This window comes from Ranitomeya variabilis, chromosome 7 (genome assembly GCF_051348905.1).
Source record: "Ranitomeya variabilis isolate aRanVar5 chromosome 7, aRanVar5.hap1, whole genome shotgun sequence".
Taxonomy (NCBI): Eukaryota; Metazoa; Chordata; class Amphibia; order Anura; family Dendrobatidae; genus Ranitomeya; species Ranitomeya variabilis.
This window is the reverse complement of record NC_135238.1, coordinates 145,769,594-145,793,837: the sequence shown is the minus strand read 5'-3', so window position 1 is coordinate 145,793,837 and position 24,244 is coordinate 145,769,594. Positions and strand designations below refer to the sequence as shown.

General features: G+C 45.0%; 1 protein-coding gene across 2 annotated transcripts in view; it reads left to right on the top strand.

Annotated features, from left to right (window-relative positions):
• LOC143785669 (uncharacterized) overlaps nt 1-22,944 on the top strand; it is a 136,710-nt gene extending 113,766 nt beyond the window's left edge. The window contains exons 3-5 of one of the 2 annotated variants that reach the window (XM_077274726.1): nt 20,832-20,973; nt 21,691-21,782; nt 21,938-22,944. In XM_077274726.1, coding sequence (XP_077130841.1) covers nt 20,832-20,973; nt 21,691-21,782; nt 21,938-21,943 — 240 coding nt within the window. In that variant the 3' untranslated portion in view covers nt 21,944-22,944. Of the gene's footprint in view, nt 1-20,831; nt 20,974-21,690; nt 21,836-21,937 lie in introns of both variants that reach the window. The other variant, XM_077274725.1, reaches the window with a different exon arrangement.
• The last annotated feature ends 1,300 nt before the right edge of the window (nt 22,945-24,244 follow it).

Here is a 24,244-nt window from a genome sequence, read left to right as displayed (position 1 = left end):
ATTATCTTCTAGGATACCTTTTCTTTCTTTCAAGACAAGCTTCCACTCCAGGGGCTGTAACCATCCCCCCTTCTGGCATTTCACACAATTTCCACTAATGTGCATGAGTCTAACTTGCCATCTGAATTTGACTTAGTGCCCATACGGCAGAACTGCATTACTTTCTCCATCTTTCTATAGATACACAGTATATATATATCTATCTATCAAGATAACAAACACCAAACAAACAATAAGACGGGGGAGATGACTCAAACCTGAGATTCTAAAGGGAACTGAGTCTGCAGTACCCAGTTCCTATTGCTTCTTGTCACGTGGTCCCTGTCTGACTTCCGTGCTCCGTACTTTACAAACCAATTATTCCCTACTTTGTCAAATTGCTCCCTAATTTACCGGTCCCCGTGCAGAGTCAATTACTCGATGTCACGGGGCAAAAAAAGAAACACTATAAATTTAATTGGCCCAAACTGAGCCAATTGCTCCAAGTTTCAATGAGCCGCTACACAATTTATTATGCCCGAACTGAGCCAATTGCTCCAAGATTTACCGGGCCCCCCTAGGCCGAGTCAATTACTCCAGGTCCTAGTCTTACTTGTACAGAACTGAAAATCTTATCACAGGCGACAACCGTATACCACAGACAAAAATTATTTTTCTACACTTGCTTGCTTTCCTTCTCTATTAAAAAAAACCTGCTTATCCCGTTCTCCACATGCTTTTCCTGCTCATCCTGTTCCAAACACAATGCTTCTAACTACCAGTGTAAAAACCCGTTTTTCCTGTTTTATCACTTGCCTCTAGCCCTCTGTAAACACTTGCTTTTTTTTCTTTCTTAGAAACCTGCTTTGACTGTCCTTACACAATACTTCTCTTCACTATCAGTCATCTCCCCTCTTCACAACATGTAACAGGCAGTAGGCAACTAAAACGTGACGGTTCTTGCAATTAAATGACCAGCAGCGGAGATACCCTTTCTGCCGTCTTACAGATACCAAGAAAACCGGACACGGTCAGGCAATCTGCACAGGATACCCCGAAGGACACAGGTAAAGACTACAGATTATAAAAAAATCAGCAGACTTACCGTGCTCTGTTAAGGAGGTGATCAGTCTCCATTGTTCAGGGTACTCAGTGCATCCAGCTGTTCCAGTCGCCGGTTTCCAGGGTTCAGGGCTCTCCTCTGCTGGCCCCAGGTTGGGCGGCCAAATATTAGGGTTGAACAATTAATATTAATGTTCAATTCTCTAGTTGCCTACTCCTGGCCTAATGGATATTGATCATGTGCACTAAAGAAATACACCAGACACAGTCAGCTGTAACTCTCCTTGATCAATATATGGCACAGCTCCAAGAAGGGCTTTTATTAGTGAAAACACAATGTTATATATCTCCTGTAAGGGGGCTCGGTTAGCTCTAAAATGGGAGTGATCGGATGTATTCCATTGGTTAGTGGGTTGGGCATGAGCAAGTCCATGGGCGGATCCATGAGGTCATCAAGGTGGGTTGGTCCGTGAGGTCATCAGAGTGGGCGTCGCTGTGGGTGGATCCATGAGGTCATCAGTGTGGGCGTCGTCTTGGATACCAGACCGCATGGTCTGCTAAAACAGGAAATGGCAGCCATCTTCAGTGTCTTCATTGTTCATCTTGGATACCAGACCGCATGGCTCTGGTATAGGAGATGGCAGCCATCTTAAGTGTCTTACTTTGTCTGAGGAAAAACTTATGTAAGGTTAAACAATACATGTTATGGGTTACTTCTCTCAATTACCTTATGTGTTGAGGTTAATTAAGTATTTGATCTTATGGCTCTCCTCAACAGAGCTAATACCAGACAATCCCCAAACAGGTACCTTCTACATGTTGCCTAAAATACATAAAGAAGGTAATCCTGGGAGGCCTATCATCTCTGGTATTGGGACTTTAACTGAGAATATCTCAGGTTGGGTGGAAAACATTCTGAAACCCTTGGTGAGGCGCACACCCAGCTATATCCAGGACACCACGGATATTCTTTGCAAATTGTCAGCGCTGGGCCCACTTCCAGAGAACACGCTACTAGCCACCATGGATGTGGAGTCTCTCTATTCCAACATTCCTCATGAGGATGGAATTGCAGCATGTAAATATTTCGTTCAAAAGAACAATCTAGCCACAGAACCAACACTGCAATTTATCAGGTTTGTGCTCCATCACAATTATTTTTCTTTTGGGAACAATTTATACCAACAGTGTATGGGCAGCGCCATGGGAAGCAAAATGTCCCCACAATATGCTAATTTATTTATGGCGAAACTAGAGGAAGAATTTTTGTCATCTTGTTCTGTTAAACCTTTTGCATACTTCCGCTACATTGATGATCTGCTAATAATATGGACAGGCTCAAAAGATGATCTACTCACCTTCCACAATAACTTCAACAAGTTCCACCCAACCATCAAGCTCACCCTCAACTTTTCAAAGACCCAAATACATTTTCTGGATGTGACCATACACATCAAGGACAATGCCATACAGACATCAATTTACCACAAGCCCACCGGACGTCCAGCTTATCTTAGATGGAACAGCTTTCATCCAAGACACACAAAAAAATCAATCATCTACAGTCAAGCTCTGAGATATATTCGGATCTGTTCAGACAGCAAAGACAGGGAACTACAGCTGCGATCACTGAGGAATACATTCCTACAGCAAGGATACCATCCACTGGTAATAGATGAGCAGATCCACAGGGCTACAAGGATCCCAAGAAACAGCCTCCTGGATTACAAACTGAGAGAGGATAACAACAGGGTACCTCTTGTGGTCACATACAACCCCCACATGAGCATCCTAAGGAAAATTGGTGCTGATCTCCAACCCATATTCCATAGAGATCACAAATTGAAAGACATATTCCCAGAACTACCACTTCTCTCCTATAAACAGCCCCCTAACTTAAGGAATCTGCTTGTCAGAAGTGTCCTCTCATCACCATCAGTGACTGGCACATTCCCCTGTAACAATAAAAAATGCAAAACGTGTCCCCACATATTACCAACAGATATAGTCCGTTGTCATGATCTCTGCAGGCAGAGATCATAGCAAGCCTATAGAGGGACAAGCTCTCGGAAGATGGAACTATACTGACCATGAACTAAGCCTGCCGCGCAACTAGAAATAGCCAGGTAGCATTTCCTATTTATCGCTAGATGCCCAGCTCTGGCCTAAGACCTAAATAGCTAGCAGAGGGAAATATAAGACCTGGCTCACCTCTAGAGAAATATTCCAAAGAAGACAGTAGCCCCCCACATATAATGACGGTGAGTTCAGATGAAACAACAAACGCAGCAGGAAAATAGTCTTAGCAAATTTGAGGTCCGCTTACTAGATAGCAGAAGACAGATAGTATACTTTCATGGTCAGCAGAAAAACACTAACAAAACACCATCCAGAGATTACCTTAAACTCTGGCATTAACTCATAACGCCAGAGTAGCAATCCCTGATCAACGAGAGCTTTCCAGACACAGTAACAAAACTTCAGCTGTGAACTGGAACAAATAGGCAAAACGAAACATGGACAAAAGTCCAACTTATCTAGTAGTTGTCAGAAGCAGGAACAAGCACTGAGAGGCATCAGATAACATTGTTGACCGGCAAGAAACCACCAGAGAAATGAGCTTAAATAGCGACACCCACTACTGATGGAACCAGGTGAAACAGGAAAGAGGATGACAAGTCCAATTCCACAAGCGGCCACCGGGGGAGCCCAGAATCCAAATTCACAACAGTACCCCCCCCTCAAGGAGGGGGCACCGAACCCTCACCAGATCCACCAGGGCGACCAGGATGAGCCCTATGGAAGGCACGAACAAGATCAGAAGCATGAACATCAGATGCATTGACCCAAGAATTATCCTCCTGGCCGTAACCCTTCCAGTTGACCAGATACTGGAGTCTCCGTCTGGAAACACGAGAGTCCAAAACTTTCTCCACAACGTACTCCAACTCACCCTCAACCAACACCGGAGCAGGAGGCTCAACTGAAGGTACAACAGGTACCTCATACCTGCGCAATAACGACCGATGAAAAACGTTATGAATGGAAAAGGACGCAGGGAGGTCCAAACGGAAAGAAACAGGATTAAGAATCTCCAATATTCTATAAGGGCCGATGAACCGAGGTTTAAACTTAGGAGAAGAGACCCTCATAGGGACAAAACGAGAAGACAACCACACCAAATCTCCAACACAAAGCCGAGAACCAACACGACGACGACGGTTGGCAAAACGCTGAGTCTTCTCCTGGGACAACTTCAAATTGTCCATAACCTGCCCCCAGATGTGATGCAATCTCTCCACCACCGCATCCACTCCAGGACAATCCGAGGATTCCACCTGACCGGAGGAAAATCGAGGGTGAAACCCCGAATTACAGAAAAACGGGGACACCAAGGTGGAAGAGCTGGCCCGATTATTGAGGGCGAACTCTGCCAATGGCAAAAAAGCAACCCAATCATCCTGGTCAGCAGAGACAAAACACCTCAGATATGTCTCCAGGGTCTGATTAGTCCGCTCGGTCTGGCCATTAGTCTGAGGGTGAAAAGCAGATGAAAAAGACAAATCTATGCCCATCCTAGCACAGAATGCCCGCCAAAATCTAGACACAAATTGGGTACCTCTGTCAGAAACAATATTCTCAGGAATACCGTGCAATCGGACAACATTCTGAAAAAACAGAGGAACCAACTCAGAAGAAGAAGGCAACTTGGGCAGAGGAACCAAATGGACCATTTTAGAGAAACGGTCACAGACCACCCAGATGACAGACATCTTCTGGGAAACAGGCAGATCTGAAATAAAATCCATCGAGATGTGTGTCCAAGGCCTCTTAGGAATAGGCAAGGGCAACAGCAGTCCGCTAGCCCGAGAACTACAAGACTTGGCCCGAGCACAAATGTCACATGACTGCACAAAGACTCGCACATCTCGTGACAGGGAAGGCCACCAGAAGGATCTTGCCACCAAATCCCTGGTACCAAAAATTCCGGGATGACCTGCCAATGCAGAAGAATGTACCTCAGAGATGACTCTACTGGTCCAATCATCCGGAACAAACAGTCTATCAGGCGGACAACGATCCGGTCTATCCGCCTGAAACTCTTGCAAGGACCGCCGCAGATCAGGAGAAACGGCCGACAAAATTACTCCCTCCCTAAGGATACCTGTGGGTTCAGCATTACCAGGAGAGTCCGGGTCAAAACTCCTAGAAAGGGCATCTGCCTTAACATTCTTAGAACCCGGTAGGTATGACACCACAAAATTAAAGCGAGAAAAAAATAAAGACCAGCGCGCCTGTCTAGGATTCAGGCGCCTGGCAGTCTCAAGATAAATCAAATTTTTGTGGTCAGTCAATACCACCACCTGATGCTTAGCCCCCTCTAGCCAATGGCGCCACTCCTCAAACGCCCACTTCATGGCCAAAAGCTCCCTATTCCCAACATCATAATTCCGCTCTGCGGGCGAAAATTTGCGAGAAAAGAAGGCACAAGGCCTAATGACGGAGCAGTCGGAACCTTTCTGCGACAACACTGCCCCAGCTCCGATCTCCGAAGCGTCAACCTCAACCTGAAAAGGCAGATTCACATCAGGCTGACGTAACACAGGGGCAGAGGCAAAACGGTGCTTAAGCTCCTGAAAGGCCTCTACAGCATGAGGGGACCAATTAGCAACATCAGCGCCATGTCTGGTCAAATCAGTCAGTGGTTTAACGACATCCGAAAAACCAGCAATAAATCGGCGGTAAAAGTTGGCAAAGCCCAAAAATCTCTGAAGACCCTTAAGAGAGGAGGGCTGAGTCCAGTCACAAATAGCTTGCACCTTGACGGGATCCATCTCAATGGAAGAGGGAGAAAAAATATACCCCAAAAAGGAAATTTTCTGGACCCCAAAAACGCACTTAGACCCCTTCACACATAAAGAATTAGACCGCAGAACCTGAAAAACTCTCCTGACCTGCTGGACATGAGAGTCCCAGTCATCAGAAAAAATCAGAATATCATCCAGATATATTATCATAAATTTATCCAGAAAATCGCGGAAAATATCATGCATAAAAGACTGGAAAACTGAAGGGGCATTAGAAAGACCAAAAGGCATGACCAAATACTCAAAGTGGCCCTCGGGCGTATTAAATGCGGTCTTCCACTCATCCCCCTGCCTGATCCGCACCAAATTATACGCCCCACGAAGATCAATTTTAGAGAACCACTTAGCACCCTCTATACGAGCAAACAAATCAGTAAGCAATGGCAATGGGTATTGGTACTTAACAGTGATCTTATTCAGAAGCCGATAATCAATACATGGTCTCAAAGAGCCGTCCTTTTTTGAGACAAAGAAAAACCCAGCTCCCAAGGGAGAAGAAGATGGACGAATATGTCCCTTTTCCAAAGACTCCTTTATATATTCCCGCATAGCAGCATGTTCCGGCACAGACAGATTAAACAAACGACCCTTTGGATATTTGCAACCCGGTATCAAATCTATGGCACAATCGCACTCACGGTGCGGAGGTAACGACCCAAGCTTGGGTTCGTCAAAGACGTCTTGATAATCAGAGAGGAACTCAGGGACTTCAGAGGGAATGGACGACGAAATAGAAACCAAAGGTAAGTCCCCATGAATACCCTTACATCCCCAGCTCAACACAGACATTGCTCTCCAGTCCAAGACTGGATTGTGAGACTGCAACCATGGCAATCCCAGTACCAAATCGTCATGTAAATTATATAGCACCAGGAAACGAATAATCTCCTGGTGATCCGGATTGATACGCATGGTTACTTGTGTCCAGTATTGTGGTTTATTATTAGCCAATGGGGTGGAGTCAATCCCCTTCAGAGGAATAAGAGTCTCCAAAGGCTCTAAATCAAAACCACAACGATTGGCAAAGGACCAATCCATAAGACTCAAAGCGGCGCCAGAGTCAACATAGGCGTCCGTGGCAATGGATGACAAAGAGCAAATCAGGGTTACAGACAAAATAAACTTAGACTGAATGGTGCCAATGGAAACAGACTTATCAAGCTTCTTTGTACGCCTAGAGCATGCTGATATAACATGAGTAGAATCCCCACAATAGAAGCACAATCCATTCTTCCGTCTAAAATTCTGTCGCTCGCTCCTGGACAGAATTCTATCACACTGCATACTTTCTGGCGTCTTTTCCATAGACACCGCCAGATGGTGCACCGGTTTGCGCTCCCGCAGACGCCTATCAATCTGAATAGCCATTGTCATGGACTCATTCAGACCTGCAGGCACAGGGAACCCCACCAAAACATCCTTAACGGCATCAGAGAGACCTTCTCTGAAAGTTGCCGCCAAGGCGCACTCATTCCACTGAGTAAGCACAGACCATTTACGGAATTTTTGGCAGTAAACCTCAGCTTCGTCTTGCCCCTGAGATAGTGCCATCAAAGTTTTTTCTGCCTGAAGTTCCAAATGAGGTTCCTCATAAAGCAAGCCCAAGGCCAGAAAAAACGCATCCACATCGCGCAACGCAGGATCCCCTGCTGGCAATGAGAAGGCCCAATCTTGAGGGTCACCCCTGAGCAAGGAAATCACAATCCTAACCTGCTGAGCAGGGTCTCCAGCTGAACGAGACTTCAGGGACAAATAAAGCTTACAATTATTTCGGAAATTCTGGAAGCTAGCTCTATTCCCTGTGAAGAACTCCGGCAAAGGAATTCTCGGCTCAGATACTGGAGCATGTACCACAAAATCTTGTAAATTTTGTACTTTCGTGATGAGATTATTCAAACCCGCAGTTACACTCTGAAGATCCATTATTGTCAGGTGCACACAGAGCCATACAGAGATTAGGAGGAGAGAGAGAAAAAAGACTGCAGCAAGGCAAACTGGAGGCAAAAAAAAAAAAAAAAAAAAAATTCCAGCAGACTTCTTATAACTCTCCTTTCTCAACCTGGGTCTTTAACACTTTATTGGCCGGTCAAACTGTCATGATCTCTGCAGGCAGAGATCATAGCAAGCCTATAGAGGGACAAGCTCTCGGAAGATGGAACTATACTGACCATGAACTAAGCCTGCCGCGCAACTAGAAATAGCCAGGTAGCATTTCCTATTTATCGCTAGATGCCCAGCTCTGGCCTAAGACCTAAATAGCTAGCAGAGGGAAATATAAGACCTGGCTCACCTCTAGAGAAATATTCCAAAGAAGACAGTAGCCCCCCACATATAATGACGGTGAGTTCAGATGAAACAACAAACGCAGCAGGAAAATAGTCTTAGCAAATTTGAGGTCCGCTTACTAGATAGCAGAAGACAGATAGTATACTTTCATGGTCAGCAGAAAAACACTAACAAAACACCATCCAGAGATTACCTTAAACTCTGGCATTAACTCATAACGCCAGAGTAGCAATCCCTGATCAACGAGAGCTTTCCAGACACAGTAACAAAACTTCAGCTGTGAACTGGAACAAATAGGCAAAACGAAACATGGACAAAAGTCCAACTTATCTAGTAGTTGTCAGAAGCAGGAACAAGCACTGAGAGGCATCAGATAACATTGTTGACCGGCAAGAAACCACCAGAGAAATGAGCTTAAATAGCGACACCCACTACTGATGGAACCAGGTGAAACAGGAAAGAGGATGACAAGTCCAATTCCACAAGCGGCCACCGGGGGAGCCCAGAATCCAAATTCACAACAGTCCGTGTACCAAACACAAATCAGGACTATAAGGTCATGGGTTCCTTTTCTTGTACATCCTCCAACGTGGTGTACATGATACAATGTACGAGGTGCCCTGGAACTATCTATATTGGGGAAACTATGCAAAGACTACAAACTAGGATGAATTTACACAGACACACAATCAAGAGTGAAATGGACACACCTGTGGGAAAACATTTCTCTGGAGCTGGACACAGTATGACAGACTTAAAAGTCTTAATACTAAAAGGTAATTTTAAGGACCACAGGGAAAGAAAAATTTGGGAATACAAACTAATGAATATGTTTAATTCGTTGACACTAGGACTCAATTTAACACCTGGATTTATGAGTCACTACATGGAAACAATTCGCACCTCCACCTGAGGGACCCCAGATAACATTATTCCCACTGCCTCTCCATTTGTAAGAAAATGCCTAATTTGATTAACTTGGCTTATCTATGGACTCATGACACTTCCCACCCCCTAACAAATGTCCTCCTGTAGTATTCTTTAAATGTGCTTGTTCTTATTAATCTATTTGTAATCTTGCCTGAAGAAGGAGCCACTGTGCTCTGAAAGCTTGAAAACATATTATTTTCTGGTTAGCCATTAAAGGTATCACTCCTAGAATACTTTTGTCATCATTGGGCAGAAAAGTATTCATATACAAAAACAGTAATATTTTTAAAATTCAGAAAATAGGTACTGGAAAAACCGAGGTTAATCTATATACTATCCATCCCCCAATTTAAATAGCATCTATACAGATATGTCAATTTTTATCACTAATCCATCTGAAATCCATTTCACGATTAACCCCTTCCCGACCTTTGACGCCACGTAGGCGTCATGAAAGTCGGTGCCAATCCGACCTGTGACGCCTATGTGGCGTCATGGAAAGATCGCGTCCCTGCAGATCGGGTGAAAGGGTTAACTCCATTTTCACCCGATCTGCAGAGACAGGGGGAGTGGTACTTCAGCCCAGGGGGGGTGGCTTCACCCCCCCGTGGCTACGATCGCTCTGATTGGCTGTTGAAAGTGAAACAGCCAATCAGAGCGATTTGTAATATTTCACCTATGAAAATGGTGAAATATTACAATCCAGCCATGGCCGATGCTACAATAGCATCTGCCATGGCTGGAGACCCCGATCTGCCCCCCCCCCCACCGCCACCGATCGCCCCCCCAGTCGTCCTTTCTGCCCCGATCTCCTGTCCGCTCCCCTCCTCCCTCCTGTCCACTCCCCCGGTCCTCTTGTCCGCTCCCCCGGTCCTCCGATCCTCCCCCCCCATGTTCCGATCCCACCCCCCCATACTTACCTAGCTTCGATGTCCCTCCCGGTGTCCGGCCGTCTTCTCCATGGGCGCCGCCATCTTGGAAAATGGCGGGCGCATGCGCAGTGCGCCCGCCGAATCTGCCAGCCGGCAGATTCATTACAAGTACATTTTGATCGCTGTGGTAGGTTCTATCGCAGCGATCAAAATAAAATAATAATAAATAACCCCCCCCTTTATCACCCCCATAGGTAGGGACAATAATAAAATAAAGAAAATATTTTTTTTTTCTTTTTCCACTAGGGTTAGGGTTAGAACTAGGGTTAGAACTAGGGGTAGGGGTAGGGTTAGGGTTACGGGTAGGGTTAGGGTTAGGGGTAGGGTTATGGCATGTGCACACAGTGCGGATTTGGCTGCCTATCCGCAGCGGATTGGCAGCGGATCCGCAGCGGATTGGCCACGGATCCGCAGCGGATTGGCAGCGGATCCGCAGCGGATTGGCAGCGGATCCGCAGCGGATTGGCCGCGGATCCGCAGCGGATTGGCAGCGGATCCGCAGCGGATTGGCCGCGGATCCGCAGCGGATTGGCAGCGGATCCGCAGCGGATTGGCCGCGGATCCGCAGCGGATTGGCAGCGGATCCGCAGCGGATTGGCCGCGGATCCGCAGCGGGTTAGCCGCGGATCCGCAGCAGATTGGCCGCTGCGAATTCAAAGCAGTTTTCCATCAGGTTTACAGTACCATGTACACCTATGGAAAACCAAATCCGCTGTGCCCATGGTGCGGAAAATTCCGTGCAGAAACGCTGCGTTGTATTTTCCGCAGCATGTCAATTCTTTGTGCGGATTCCGCAGCGTTTTACACCTGTTCCTCAATAGGAATCCGCAGGTGAAATCCGCACAAAAAAACACTGGAAATCTGCTGTAAATCCGCAGGTAAAACGCAGTGCCTTTTACCTGCAGATTTTTCAAAAATCATGCGGAAAAATCTCACACGAATCCGCAACGTGGGCACATAGCCTTAGGGTTAGGGTTGGAATTAGAGTTAGGGTTGGAATTAGGGCTAGGGTTTGAAATAGGGTTAAGATTAGGCTTGTGGTTAGGGTTACGGATAGGGTTAGGGGTGTGTTGGGGTTACAGTTGTGGTTAGGGTTGGGATTAGGGTGACGGTTGGGACTAGGGTTAGGATTAGGGTTAGGGTTGGAATTAGGGTTACGGGTGTGTTGCGGTTAGGGTTGTAGTTAGGGGTGTGTTGGGGTTAGGGTTGTGATTAGGGTTATGGCTACAGTTGGGATTAGGATTAGGGGTGTGTTGGGGTTAGTGTTGAAGTTAGAATTGAGGGGTTTCCACTGTTTAGGCACATCAGGGGTCTCCAAACGCAACATGGCGCCACCATTGATTCCAGCCAATCTTGCGTTCAAAAAGTCAAATGGTGCTCCCTCCCTTCCAAGCCCCGACGTGCGCCCAAACAGTGGTTTACCCCCACATTTCGGGTACCAGCGTACTCAGGACAAACTGGGCAACAACTGTTGGGGTCCAATTTCTCCTGTTACCCTTGCAAAAATAAAAAATTACTTGCTAAAACATAATTTTTGAGGAAAGAACAATTATTTTTTATTTTCACGGCTCTGCGTTATAAACTTCTGTGAAGCACTTGGGGGTTGAAAGTGCTCACCACACATCTAGATAAGTTCCTTCGGGGGTCTAGTTTCCAAAATGGGGTCACTTGTGGGGTGTTTCTACTGTTTAGGCACATCAGGGGCTCTGCAAATGTAACATGATGCCCGCAGACCATTCCATCAAAGTCTGCATTCCAAAACGTCACTACTTCCCTTCCGAGCCCCGGCATATGCCCAAACAGTGGTTTACCCACACATATGGGGTATCAGCGTACTCACAACAAACTGGGCAACAAATATTGGGGTCCAAATTCTCCTGTTACCCTTGTGAAAATAAAAAATTGCTTGCTAAAACATCTTTTTTGAGGAAAGAAAAATGATTTTTTACTTTCACGGCTCTGCGTTGTAAACTTCTGTGAAGCACTTGGGGGTTGAACGTGCTCACCACACATCTAGATGAGTTCCTTGGGGGGTCTAGTTTCCAAAATGGGGTCACTTGTGGGGGGTTTCTACTGTTTAGGCATATCAGGGGCTCTGCAAACGTAACATGATGCCCGCAGACCATTCCATCAAAGTCTGCATTCCAAAATGTCACTACTTCCCTTCCGAGCCCCGGCATGTGCCCAAACAGTGGTTTACCCCCACATATGGGGTATCAGCGTACTCAGGAGAAACTGGACAACAACTTTTGGGGTCCAATTTCTCCTGTTACTCTTGCAAAAATAAAAAATTCTGGGCTAAAAAAATATTTTTGAGGAAAGGAAACACATTTATTATTTTCACGGCTCTGCGTTATAAACTTCTGTGAAGCACTTGGGGGTTCAAAGTGCTCACCACACATCTAGATAAGTTCCCTTGGGGGTCTAGTTTCCAAAATGGAGTCACTTGTGGGGAGTTCCTACTGTTTAGGCACATCAGGGGCTCTGCAAACGCAACCTGATGCCCGCAGAGCATTCCATCAAAGTCTGCATTTCAAAACGTCATTACTTCCCTTCCGAACCCCGACGTGTGCCAAAACAGTGGTTTACCCCCACATATGGGGTATCAGCGTACTCAGGAGAAACTGTACAACAACTTTTGGGTTCCAATTTCTCCTGTTACTCTTGCAAAAATAAAAAATTCTGGGCTAAAAAAATATTTTTGAGGAAAGGAAACACATTTATTATTTTCACGGCTCTGCGTTATAAACTTCTGTGAAGCACTTGGGGGTTCAAAGTGCTCACCACACATGTAGATAAGTTCCCTTGGGGGTCTAGTTTCCAAAATGGAGTCACCTGTGGGGAGTTCCTACTGTTTAGGCACATCAGGGGCTCTGCAAACGCAACCTGACGCCCGCAGAGCATTCCATCAAAGTCTGCATTCCAAAACGTCACTACTTCCCTTCCGAACCCTGACGTGTGCCAAAACAGTGGTTTACCCCCACATATGGGGTATCAGCGTACTCAGGAGAAACTGGACAACAACTTTTGGGGTCCAATTTCTCCTGTTACCCTTGGGAAAATAAAAAATTGTGGGCTAAAAAATCATTTTTGAGAAAAGAAAAATTATTTTTTATTTTCATGGCTCTGCGTTATAAACGTCTGTAAAGCACTTGGGGGTTCAAAGTGCTCACCACACATCTAGATTAGTTCCTTGGGAGGTCTAGTTTCCAAAATGGGGTCACTTGTGCGGGAGCTCCAATGTTTAGGCACACAGGGGCTCTCCAAACGCGACATGGTGTCCGCTAATGATTGGAGCTAATTTTCCATTCAAAAAGCCAAATGGCGTGCCTTCCCTTCCGAGCCCTGCCATGCGCCCAAACAGTGGTTTACCCCCACATATGGGGTATCATCGTACTCAGGACAAACTGGACAACAACATTTGGGGTCCAATTTCTCCTATTACCCTTGGGAAAATAAAAAATTCTGAGCTAAAAATCATTTTTGAGGAATGATAAATTATTTTTTATTTTGACGGCTCTGCGTTATAAACTTCTGTGAAGCACCTGGGGGTTATAAGTGCTCACTATGCATCTAGATAAGTTCCTTGGGGGGTCTAGTTTCCAAAATGGGGTCACTTGTAGGGGAGCTCCAATGTTTAGGCACACAGGGGCTCTCCAAACGCGACATGGTGTCCGCTAACGATTGGAGCTAATTTTCCATTCAAAAAGTCAAATGGCACGCCTCCCCTTCCGAGCCTTGCCGTGCACCCAAACAGTGGTTTACCCCCACATATGAGGTATCGGCGTACTCAGGAGAAATTGCCCAACAAATTTTAGGATCCATTTTATCCTGTTGCCCATGTGAAAATGAAAGAATTGAGGCTCAAAGAAATTTTGTGTGAAAAAAAAGTACTTTTTCATTTTTGCGGATCAATTTGTAAAGCACCTGGGGGTTTAAAGTGCTCACTATGCCTCCAGATGAGTTCCTTGGGGGGTCTAGTTTCCAAAATGGGGTCACTTGTGGAGGAGCTCCAATGTTTAGGCACACAGGGGCTTTCCAAACGCGACATGGTGTCCACTAACGATGGAGATAATTTTTCATTCAAAAAGTCAAATGGCGCTCCTTCCCTTCCGAGCCTTACCATGTGCCCAAACAGTGGTTTACTCCCACATGTGAGGTATTGGTGTACTCAGGAGAAATTGCCCAACAAAATTTAGGATCCATTTTATCCTGTTGCCCATGTGAAAATGAAAAAATTGAGGCTAAAATATTTTTTTTGTGAAAAAAAAGTACTTTTTCATTATTACGGATCAATTTGTGAAGCACCTGGGGGTTTAAAGTGCTCACTATGCTTCTAGATTAGTTCCTTGGGAGGTCTAGTTTCCAAAATGGGGGTCAATTGTGCGGGAGCTCCAATGTTTAGGCACACATGGGCTCTCCAAACGCGACATGGTGTCCACTAATGATTGGAGCTAATTTTCCATTCAAAAAGCCAAATGGCGTGCCTTCCCTTCCGAGCCCTGCCGTGCGCCCAAACAGTGGTTTACCCCCACATATGGGGTATCATCGTACTCAGGACAAACTGGACAACAACATTTGGGGTCCACTTTCTCCTATTACCCTTGGGAAAATAAAAAATTCTGGGCTAAAGATCATTTTTGAGGAAAGAAAAATTATTTTTTATTTTCACGGCTCTGCGTTATAAACTTCTGTGAAGCACCTGGGGGTTTTAAGTGCTCACTATGCATCTAGATAAGTTCCTTGGGGGGTCTAGTTTCCAAAATGGGGTCACTTGTAGGGGAGCTCCAATGTTTAGGTACACAGGGGCTCTCCAAACGCGACATGGTGTCCGCTAACGATTGGAGCTAATTTTCCATTCAGAAAGTCAAATGGCACGCCTCCCCTTCCGAGCCTTGCCGTGCACCCAAACAGTGGTTTACCCCCACATATGAGGTATCGGCGTACTCAGGAGAAATTGCCCAACAAATTTTAGGATCCATTTTATCCTGTTGCCCATGTGAAAATGAAAAAATTGAGGCTAAAAGAAATTTAGTGTGAAAAAAAAGTACTTTTTCATTTTTACTGATCAATTTGTGAAGCACCTGAGGGTTTAAAGTGCTCACTATGCTTCTAGATAAGTTCCTTGGGGGGGTCTAGTTTCCAAAATAGGGTCACTTGTGGGGGAGCTCCAATGTTTAGGCACACAGGGGCTCTCCAAACGTGACATGGTGTCCGCTAGCGATGGAGATAATTTTTCATTCAAAAAGTCAAATGGCGCTCCTTCCCTTCCGAGTCTTACCATGTGCCCAAGTAGTGGTTTACCCCCACATGTGAGGTATCGGTGTACTCAGGAGAAATTGTCCAACAAATTTTAGGATCCATTTTATCCTGTTGCCCATGTGAAAATGAAAAAATTGAGGCTAAAATAATTTTTTTGTGAAAAAAAAAGTACTGTTTCATTTTTACGGATCAATTTGTGAAGCGCCTGGGGGTTTAAAGTGCTCATTATGCTTCTAGATAAGTTCCTTGGGGGGTCTAGTTTCCAAAATGGGGTCATTTGTGGGGGAGCTCCAATGTTTAGGCACACGGGGGCTCTCCAAACGCGACATGGTGTCCGCTAAAGATTGGAGCCAATTTTTCATTCAAAAAGTTAAATGGCGCTCCTTTCCTTCCAAGCCCTGCCGTGTGCCCAAACAGTGGTTTACCCCCACATATGAGGTATCAGCGTACTCAGGACAAATTGGACAACATCGTTCGTGGTCCAGTTTCTCCTTTTACCCTTGGGAAAATAAAAAAAATTGTTGCGAAAAGATCATTTTTGTGACTAAAAAGTTAAATGTTCATTTTTTACTTCCATGTTGCTTCTGCTGCTGTGAAACACCTGAAGGGTTAATAAACTTCTTGAATGTGGTTTTGAGCACCTTGAGGGGTGCAGTTTTTAGAATGGTGTCACTTTTGGGTATTTTCAGCCATATAGAACCCTCACACTGACTTCAAATGTGAGGTGGTCCCTAAAAAAAATGGTTTTGTAAATTTTGTTGTAAAAATGAGAAATCACTGGTCAAATTTTAACCCTTATAACTTCCTAGCAAAAAAAAAATTTGTTTCCAAAATTGTGCTGATGTAAAGTAGACATGTGGGAAATGTTATTTATTAACTATTTTGTGTCACATAACTCTCTGGTTTAACAGAATAAAAATTAAAAATGTGAAAATTGCAAAATTTTCGCCAAATTTCCGTTTTTTTCACAAATAAACTCAGAAATTATCGACCTAAATTTACCACTAACATGAAGCCCAATATGTCACGAAAAAACAATCTCAGAATCGCTAGGATCCGTTGAAGCGTTCCTGAGTTATTACGTCATAAAGGGACACTGGTCAGAATTGCAAAAAACGGCAAGGTCATTAAGGCCAAAATAGGCTGGGTCATGAAGGGGTTAAAGTCACTAATAAAAGTAAAGTTTTTTTTGTAAATAGCTGACTACAAAAATTGTATAGAATGGGTGTAAAGGGTATATTTTGGCCATTGGAAACGGTTACCTTGTAGGTAATGGCTCCTGTAGAGAGGTCACAACTAGTGTTGAGCGATACCGTCCGATACTTGAAAGTATCGGTATCGGAAAGTATCGGCCGATACCGGCAAAATATCGGATCCAATCCGATACCGATACCCGATACCAATACAAGTCAATGGGACTTCAAGTATCAGACGGTATTCCTGATGGTTCCCAGGGTCTGAAGGAGAGGAAACTCTCCTTCAGGCCCTGGGAACCATATTAGGCTGTGTGCACACATAGCGTTTTTATCGCGGTTTTCTCGCGGTTTTTCGCTATAAAAATGCTATAAAAACGCTATAAAACCGCGAAAAAAACGCTAACATTAAGCATCCTATCAATTATAATGGAAACCGCAAATTATGTGCACATACTGAGTATTTTTCCGCAGCGGAAAAGATTCGCGGTAAAATACGCAGCATGTTCATTAATTTGCGGAATCGCGGCGATTCCGTGCTCATAGACTTGTATTGTACCGCTTGAATTCCGCAAATCTATAAAAAAAATGCGGAATTCAAGCAGATTTGCGGAGGTACACAGTGCGGCCTACCGGAAGTCACATAGCCATCCCATCATGCCAGGAGCATCCCATAATCCAGGAAGATAATATCCGTCTTCCTGGATGATGGCTGCCAGCATGGACTGGTATGACCGGATGGCGCTGGATGTGCCTTTTATGATTAGTGTGGTAAGTGTCTATGTGTGTGTTTTGTGTGTGTTCGTGTGTGTGGTGTATGTGTGTTGTCAGACATAGGCCGATGAGACTACTACTACTCCCATCGGCCTATGTCTATTCCCTATAGTAGCAGCAGGCTCAGCTCGATGGGAGCAGTATTTCCCATCGAACTGTTCCTGCGTGCAAAAAAACACTTTTTTTTATATCCACGATGCCCCTCCCCCTCCCCCTCCCCCTCCCCCTCCCTATAAAGTTTCATTGGTGGCCAGTGGCCCGTATTAACCCCCCCCCCCACCCCTATAAACATTCATTGGTGGCCAGTGGCCTGTATTAACCCCCCCACCCCACCCCTATAAACATTCATTGGTGGCCAGTGGCCTGTATTAACCCCCCCACCCCACCCCTATAAACATTCATTGGTGGCCAGTGGCCTGTATTAACCCCCCCACCCCACCCCTATAAACATTCATTGGTGGCCAGTGGTTACCTGTGAAAATAAAATATACATACCTGTCCCCGCCGATCGCCACCTCAAATAAATAAAAAAATAAAAAACCCATACTCACCTATACGCCCAATTCCACGAATCCCTCGTCAGAAAAAATAGTAAAAAAACAAACCACAACATATACCTACCCTCCGCAGCATCCAAATAAACGAGTGTCCCACGATGATCTACAGTTTAGAGCAGCCACATAACATGCGGCTGCTCTAAACCGCGGCCGCCGATACAATGAACGGGATCGTAAAGCGATCCCGTTCATTGTATACCGAGTTCTCCCGAACGCAGCTCGTTCGGTGTTCACTGCGGCTGCGCGGACTCACCGGCTCACCGGAGCCAGAACAGTTACTTGCCGTCAAATAAAAACATTGTGAAAAACCTGTTGTGATCATTTAATTAAAATACTTTTTCCAGACTGTGTGTTTTTTTTTAACCCTTTACTAGTATTGGATTAATAATGGATAGGTGTCATAATTGACGCCTCTCCATTATTAATCTGGCTTAATGTCACCTTACAATAGCAAGGTGGCATTAACCCTTCATTACCCCATATCCCACTGCTACAGGGAGTGGGAAGAGAGTGGCCAAGTGCCAGAATAGGCGCATCTTCCAGATGTGCCTTTTCTGGGGTGGCTGGGGGCAGATGTTTTTAAGCCACGGGGGGGCCAATAACCATGGACCCTCTCCTGGCTATTAATATCTGCCCTCGGTCACTGGCTTTACTACTCTGGCGGAGAAAATTGCGCGGGAGCCCACGCCATTTTTTCCCCCCATTAACCCTTTAATTGCCTGTAGCTATTAAATTTTAAGGGTTAAAGGCAAATTAAGGGTTAAATGGCAGAAAAAAATGGCGTGGGCTCCCGCGCAATTTTCTCCGCCAGAGCGGTAAAGCCAGTGACCGAGGGTAGATATTAATAGCCAGGAGAGGGTCCATCGTTATTGGGCCCCCCCGTGGCTAAAAACATCTGCCCCCAGCCACCCCAGAAAAGGCACATCTGGAAGATGCGCCTATTCTGGCACTTGGCCACTCTCTTCCCACTCCCTGTAGCGGTGGGATATGGGGTAATGAAGGGTTAATGCCACCTTGCTATTGTAAGGTGACATTAAGCCTGGTTAATAATGGAGAGGCGTCAATAAGACGCCTATCCATTATTAATCCAATTTTAGCAAAGGGTTAAAAAATACACACACACATTATGTAAAATTATTTTAATGAAATAAAAACAAAGGTTGTTGTAATAATTTATTGAACCCTCAATCCATCTGAAGACCCTCGCCCTATGACAAAGAAAAATAATAAACCAACAATATCCTTACCCTCCGCAGATCTGTTACGTCCAACGATGTAAATCCATCTGAAGGGGTTAAAATATTTTGCAGCCACGAGCTTTGCTAATGCAGTGATGCTCATGGCTGCAAAAACCACGGAGAGTGTAGGTAAAGTTGGTCAATGACCTATATTTACCTGCATTTGTGGTGAGTCGCCCTCTGCTGGCTGTTTCTAGATCGTGGGAACTTTGCCAAAAAAACTCACAGGCTCGAGTTCATAAGAGGGCGCCCTCTGCTGGTTGTCCTCATATGAACTCAAGCCTGGGAGCTTTCTAGGAAAGTTCCCACAATCTAGAAACAGCCAGCAGAGGGCGACTCACCACAAATGCAGGTAAATATAGGTCATTGACCAACTTTACCTACATTCTCCGGGGTTTTTGCAGCCATGAGCATCACTGCATTAGCAAAGCTCGTGGCTGCAAAATATTTTAACCCCTTCAGATGGATTTACATCGTTGGACGTAACAGAGCTGCGGAGGGTAAGGATATTGGTGGTTTATTATTTTTCTTTGTCATAGGGCGAGGGTCTTCAGATGGATTGAGGGTTCAATAAATTATTACAACAACCTTTGTTTTTATTTCATTAAAATAATTTTACATAATGTGTGTGTGTATTTTTTAACCCTTTGCTAAAATTGGATTAATAATGGATAGGCGTCTTATTGACGCCTCTCCATTATTAACCAGGCTTAATGTCACCTTACAATAGCAAGGTGGCATTAACCCTTCATTACCCCATATCCCACCGCTACAGGGAGTGGGAAGAGAGTGGCCAAGTGCCAGAATAGGCGCATCTTCCAGATGTGCCTTTTCTGGGGTGGCTGGGGGCAGATGTTTTTAGCCACGGGGGGGCCAATAACCATGGACCCTCTCCTGGCTATTAATATCTACCCTCGGTCACTGGCTTTACTACTCTGGCGGAGAAAATTGCGCGGGAGCCCACGCCATTTTTTTCCCCCATTAACCCCTTTCATTTAGTAGATAGACAGCACAAATATTGCACATACACACTACTAACAATATTATTGTGAAATATGCCCAAAAATGGGGATATGAGATGGTTTACTGTATGTAACCATGTCACATATCATGTCGGGTTTAGGAGGGAGATAGCAAAAGTTGGGAATTGAATTACCGGCTTTTAAGCTAACTACCGCTGTATGAAATATATATATATGTGTCTCACTAACACATATATATATATATATATATATATATATAGATATAGATAGATAGATATAGATAGATAGAGAGAGAGAGTGAGTGTGTATGTTTTTATTATTTTTGGAGCACATGGATCCATTGTATGTCCGTATGTTAGTTTTGCAAGCCTGCGAGAAAATCTAGGCATACGGATGCCATACGGATGACATATGGAGGATGCCATGCGCTAAATACGCTGACACACCCTGCCTACGGAGGAGATATGGACCAATATTTTGGGGAATTGTCACCGATACGGACCGTATTGTCTTATGCCGAGTGTGACGCCGGCATTTACTGCGTGTACACTGTTATGTACTGCGTGGCCTGTATTCACACATCGGGTATTCTACAAAATGTCGTGGACTGTGCTACATAGTATGTGGCTACTATATCCAGAAATACATATGTATAATAACTGCTGCGTTAGAATCGTGGCACCATGTAGTGTACAGATTTTTTTATATTTCTTATCAAAATAATAATTTTATCAAATGTAGTGACTGGTTATCTATCAAAATTGTAGGTAGAAAAACACCCTGCGGTCTGGGACCGTGCGAGTGAGGAGTACAAAGCCTCCGCTTCTAAACGTGATGCCTGGCCAGCCATCGTAACAGAAATTTATCCGCAGTGGCCTCAGCTACCAATAGCGGGTCAAAAACTTATTTGTAAGTATGTTAAATTTGTGTTATTCTTATTACGTATGTACTATATAATTGTCTATTTGTGTCACTTCCCTCTTTCTGTCTGTCCATCTGTCTGTCACGGATATTCATTGTTTGTGGCTTTTGTCTTTCATGTAATCCAAGTGGCTGTTTTGTTGTGGCAAAAAGCACACAAACATTGCCACAACCAATGTGCGACGGGCTCAGACTGGCATCAATATGGCCGCTCTTTCCTCACCGCAGTCAGTGCCCGTTCCATACTCCCCTCTAGTCATGCCTCACACAGGGTTAATGACATCGTTAACAAAGCGAGGTGTTACGCACTCTGGTTATGCACCTAACCCTGTTTGACAATGTTTTTACTATAGATTCTGCGTATGCAGCATCAATAGTACAAAGAAAAGTAAAAAATAATGGAAAAAACGTTATTCTCACCCTCCGACCTCCCGCCCTGTCCTTGACAGTGCAAGCGGCAAGTTCGATGCAGCAGTACCTGTCGTGTCAGCGGTCTCTGCAAAATCACTGCACAACCTGATCATAAATCCCCTCTGTCCAGTGCCACTTGGGATTGGTGAAACTTGTGGACATACGTGGCTGGGCAATATAGTACTTGTCCTGTGCAATATACTACGTGTTCAGGCATATTCTGTAGTAGACGATGCGTTAGAACTGGGCCACCATCTATTTCCTTACTAATTTTTTTCAATGGTTCAATTTCAGTGGAAGGTGTGAGAAAACGTTGGCGATCTGTGACCGACAGATTTATGAAGGCCCAGAAGGTAGAAAGTGGCAGCTCGCCATCAAAAAAGAAGGTGCCGTTTGCAGACCAGCTGCAATTCATTTTAACAAGCAGAAATTTGCGGCGGTAAGTTATATATATATATATATATATATATATAACTATTGGAATTTTCCACGTTTCACAGTACTCTTGTATTGACAAAGTCTTTTTTTATTCCTTGTACAGAACTGAAGGCAATGTAAGAGCCGAAACCCCACCGGTACAGGAAGACAACAGCCTGGAGCTGGGTGATGGAGAGGAGGACTATCCTATTTGCTCCTCACCGAATCCACCCTTGGCTAGGCAGTCATCCTCCATGCATGCTGCAGTTATGTCCCCCATCTGTACTGTGTCAACTTCGCCCTCTTCGGCGGATGCGGCGGTGTTGTCTTCCGCTGTTGTTGCTGCCTCTTCCGCTGCATCCAGCTCCTTTGTTGGGGGTTCAAGGCCCACTGGGTTGGGGTCTGGTTCTGCCCGTCCTGTGCCAATGGGTAGGGCAGCACCCAAGAAGGGGAAAAAAAATAATGGTTCGGCTAGTGCCATTGAAGCACTCACAAGTCGAACCCTAAATATAATAGACCATTCATCTCCACAAGATGACATGGATAAATTTGGATCTGTGGTAGCTAGCCGCCTTAGGTCCATGACATGGGACAGGCAGAGCCTGTGCATGACAGCAGTTAATGCACTTCTAATGTGTGCTGCTGTCCCATCACCAATCCCCCCACCACAAGATGTAGTTGTGGGAATTATGAAAGCATTTACTATCCCAAGTGGGCCGCCACCACCACCACCAGCAGCTGCTACTCAACGGTTTTTCCATGCAGCACACAGGCCCGACGCTGCTGAAGCCTATAATTCAAGCCACTGTCCAACTCGTCAAAGTTCTGGGCATAATCTTTCCCAAAACACGAGTATTTTGTCGCAAGATATGTTTCCGGGGTATGGTTACGAGCCAGAGTACCAGCAATTTTGATTATTTAGTTCCTAAACCCCCCTGTCCTGTTGACAGGTTGTTCACAAATCAATTGTTGATGCACTTTTGTCCTGTTGACAGGTTTTGATAGCGTCCATTCTAGATGGACTGTTCTGGACAATGTTTGTCCTTGTGTTATAATACCTACGTCATTTTAAGACGTTTTGTTTTTATGTGTAGTACACAGTGTTATTTATGCATAAAAAATAAATTTGTATTTGCATAAATGTCTGTTAATTTCTTATTCTATAAAAAGTTTATTTCAATTTGCAGATTATGAACTGTGAGTAATGGGATAATAACTGTCAGTGACTAAAGAGTAAGTTGCAGACACAAGGTTTGATTTTTCAAACAAAATTCTTATTTATTAATTCCTAAAATTTTTTTTAAATGATAAAGAACAAAAGGACATTGAATGCATGGGGTTAGACATCCAATCTGCTCGGCTGTACTGATGAAGAACACAAGGGCCTTGATTGCTTTTGGGTTAGCCATCCGATCTGCTCTTCTGTACAGGCTGACATCTTGATGGGGGTTAGGCGTCGGATCTTCTCTGCTGTTCAGGCTGCTCAACACCGGCACAGGAGTATTGCCAGTGCACGGCACCTTCAGGACTCATGAAGTAGTCAGTGAAGGTTTCTCGCACACGCACACCCGAGATGGATTGCCTGCCTTGACCCAAGTTGTCCACTGCAATTAATTCAGACGGCTGCGTCTCCTCAACTACCTCTGTGCTGTAGTCCCGAACGTAGTTGTGGAGAACACAGCATGCCTTGATCACAGTGTCAACGGTCTCCGTATCTAGCTGGATGGCAGTGTGAAAGATCCTCCACTGACTACACATGATCCCAAAGGTGCATTCCACATATTTTCGTGCACGGCTCAGCCGATAGTTGAAAATCCTCCGCCGGTCATCCAGTGTCCTTCGTGGGTATGGGCGCAGCAGGTTAGTTTTTAAGGGAAATGCCTCATCCGATACCATCACAAAGGGTACAGGATGTGTGGAACCGGGCAAAGGTCTTGGGGCTGGGAGCGTTCCGCCATCTCGAAGAATTTGAAGTCCAATCTGTGATGATTGCAGCACCCGAGAGTCCCCAGAACTGCCATAAGCACCAACGTCGATGGCAACAAACTTGTAATGGGCATCAGCCACCGCCATCAGGACCACAGAAAAATACTTCTTATAATTAAAGAAGCGTGATCCTGATTTTGGTGGCTTCAGCACTCTCACATGTTTGCCATCGACAGCACCTACGCAGTTGGGGAAATTGGCCACAGACTGAAAGCCTGCTGCTACCTGCAGCCAAGTCTCTTCGGTTGGGCAAGGCATCACGATGGGCTGCAACTTCTGCCAGATGACGGCACATGTGCACCTCACAATTTGAGAGATGGTGGATTTGCCAACCCTAAATTGGAGGTGCAGGGATGTGTAGCTCTCTCCTGTGGCCAAAAACCTGGAAAAAAATGTGAAAAAATTAGAATATTTTTAATAATTATGAAAATATGCATGACAACTT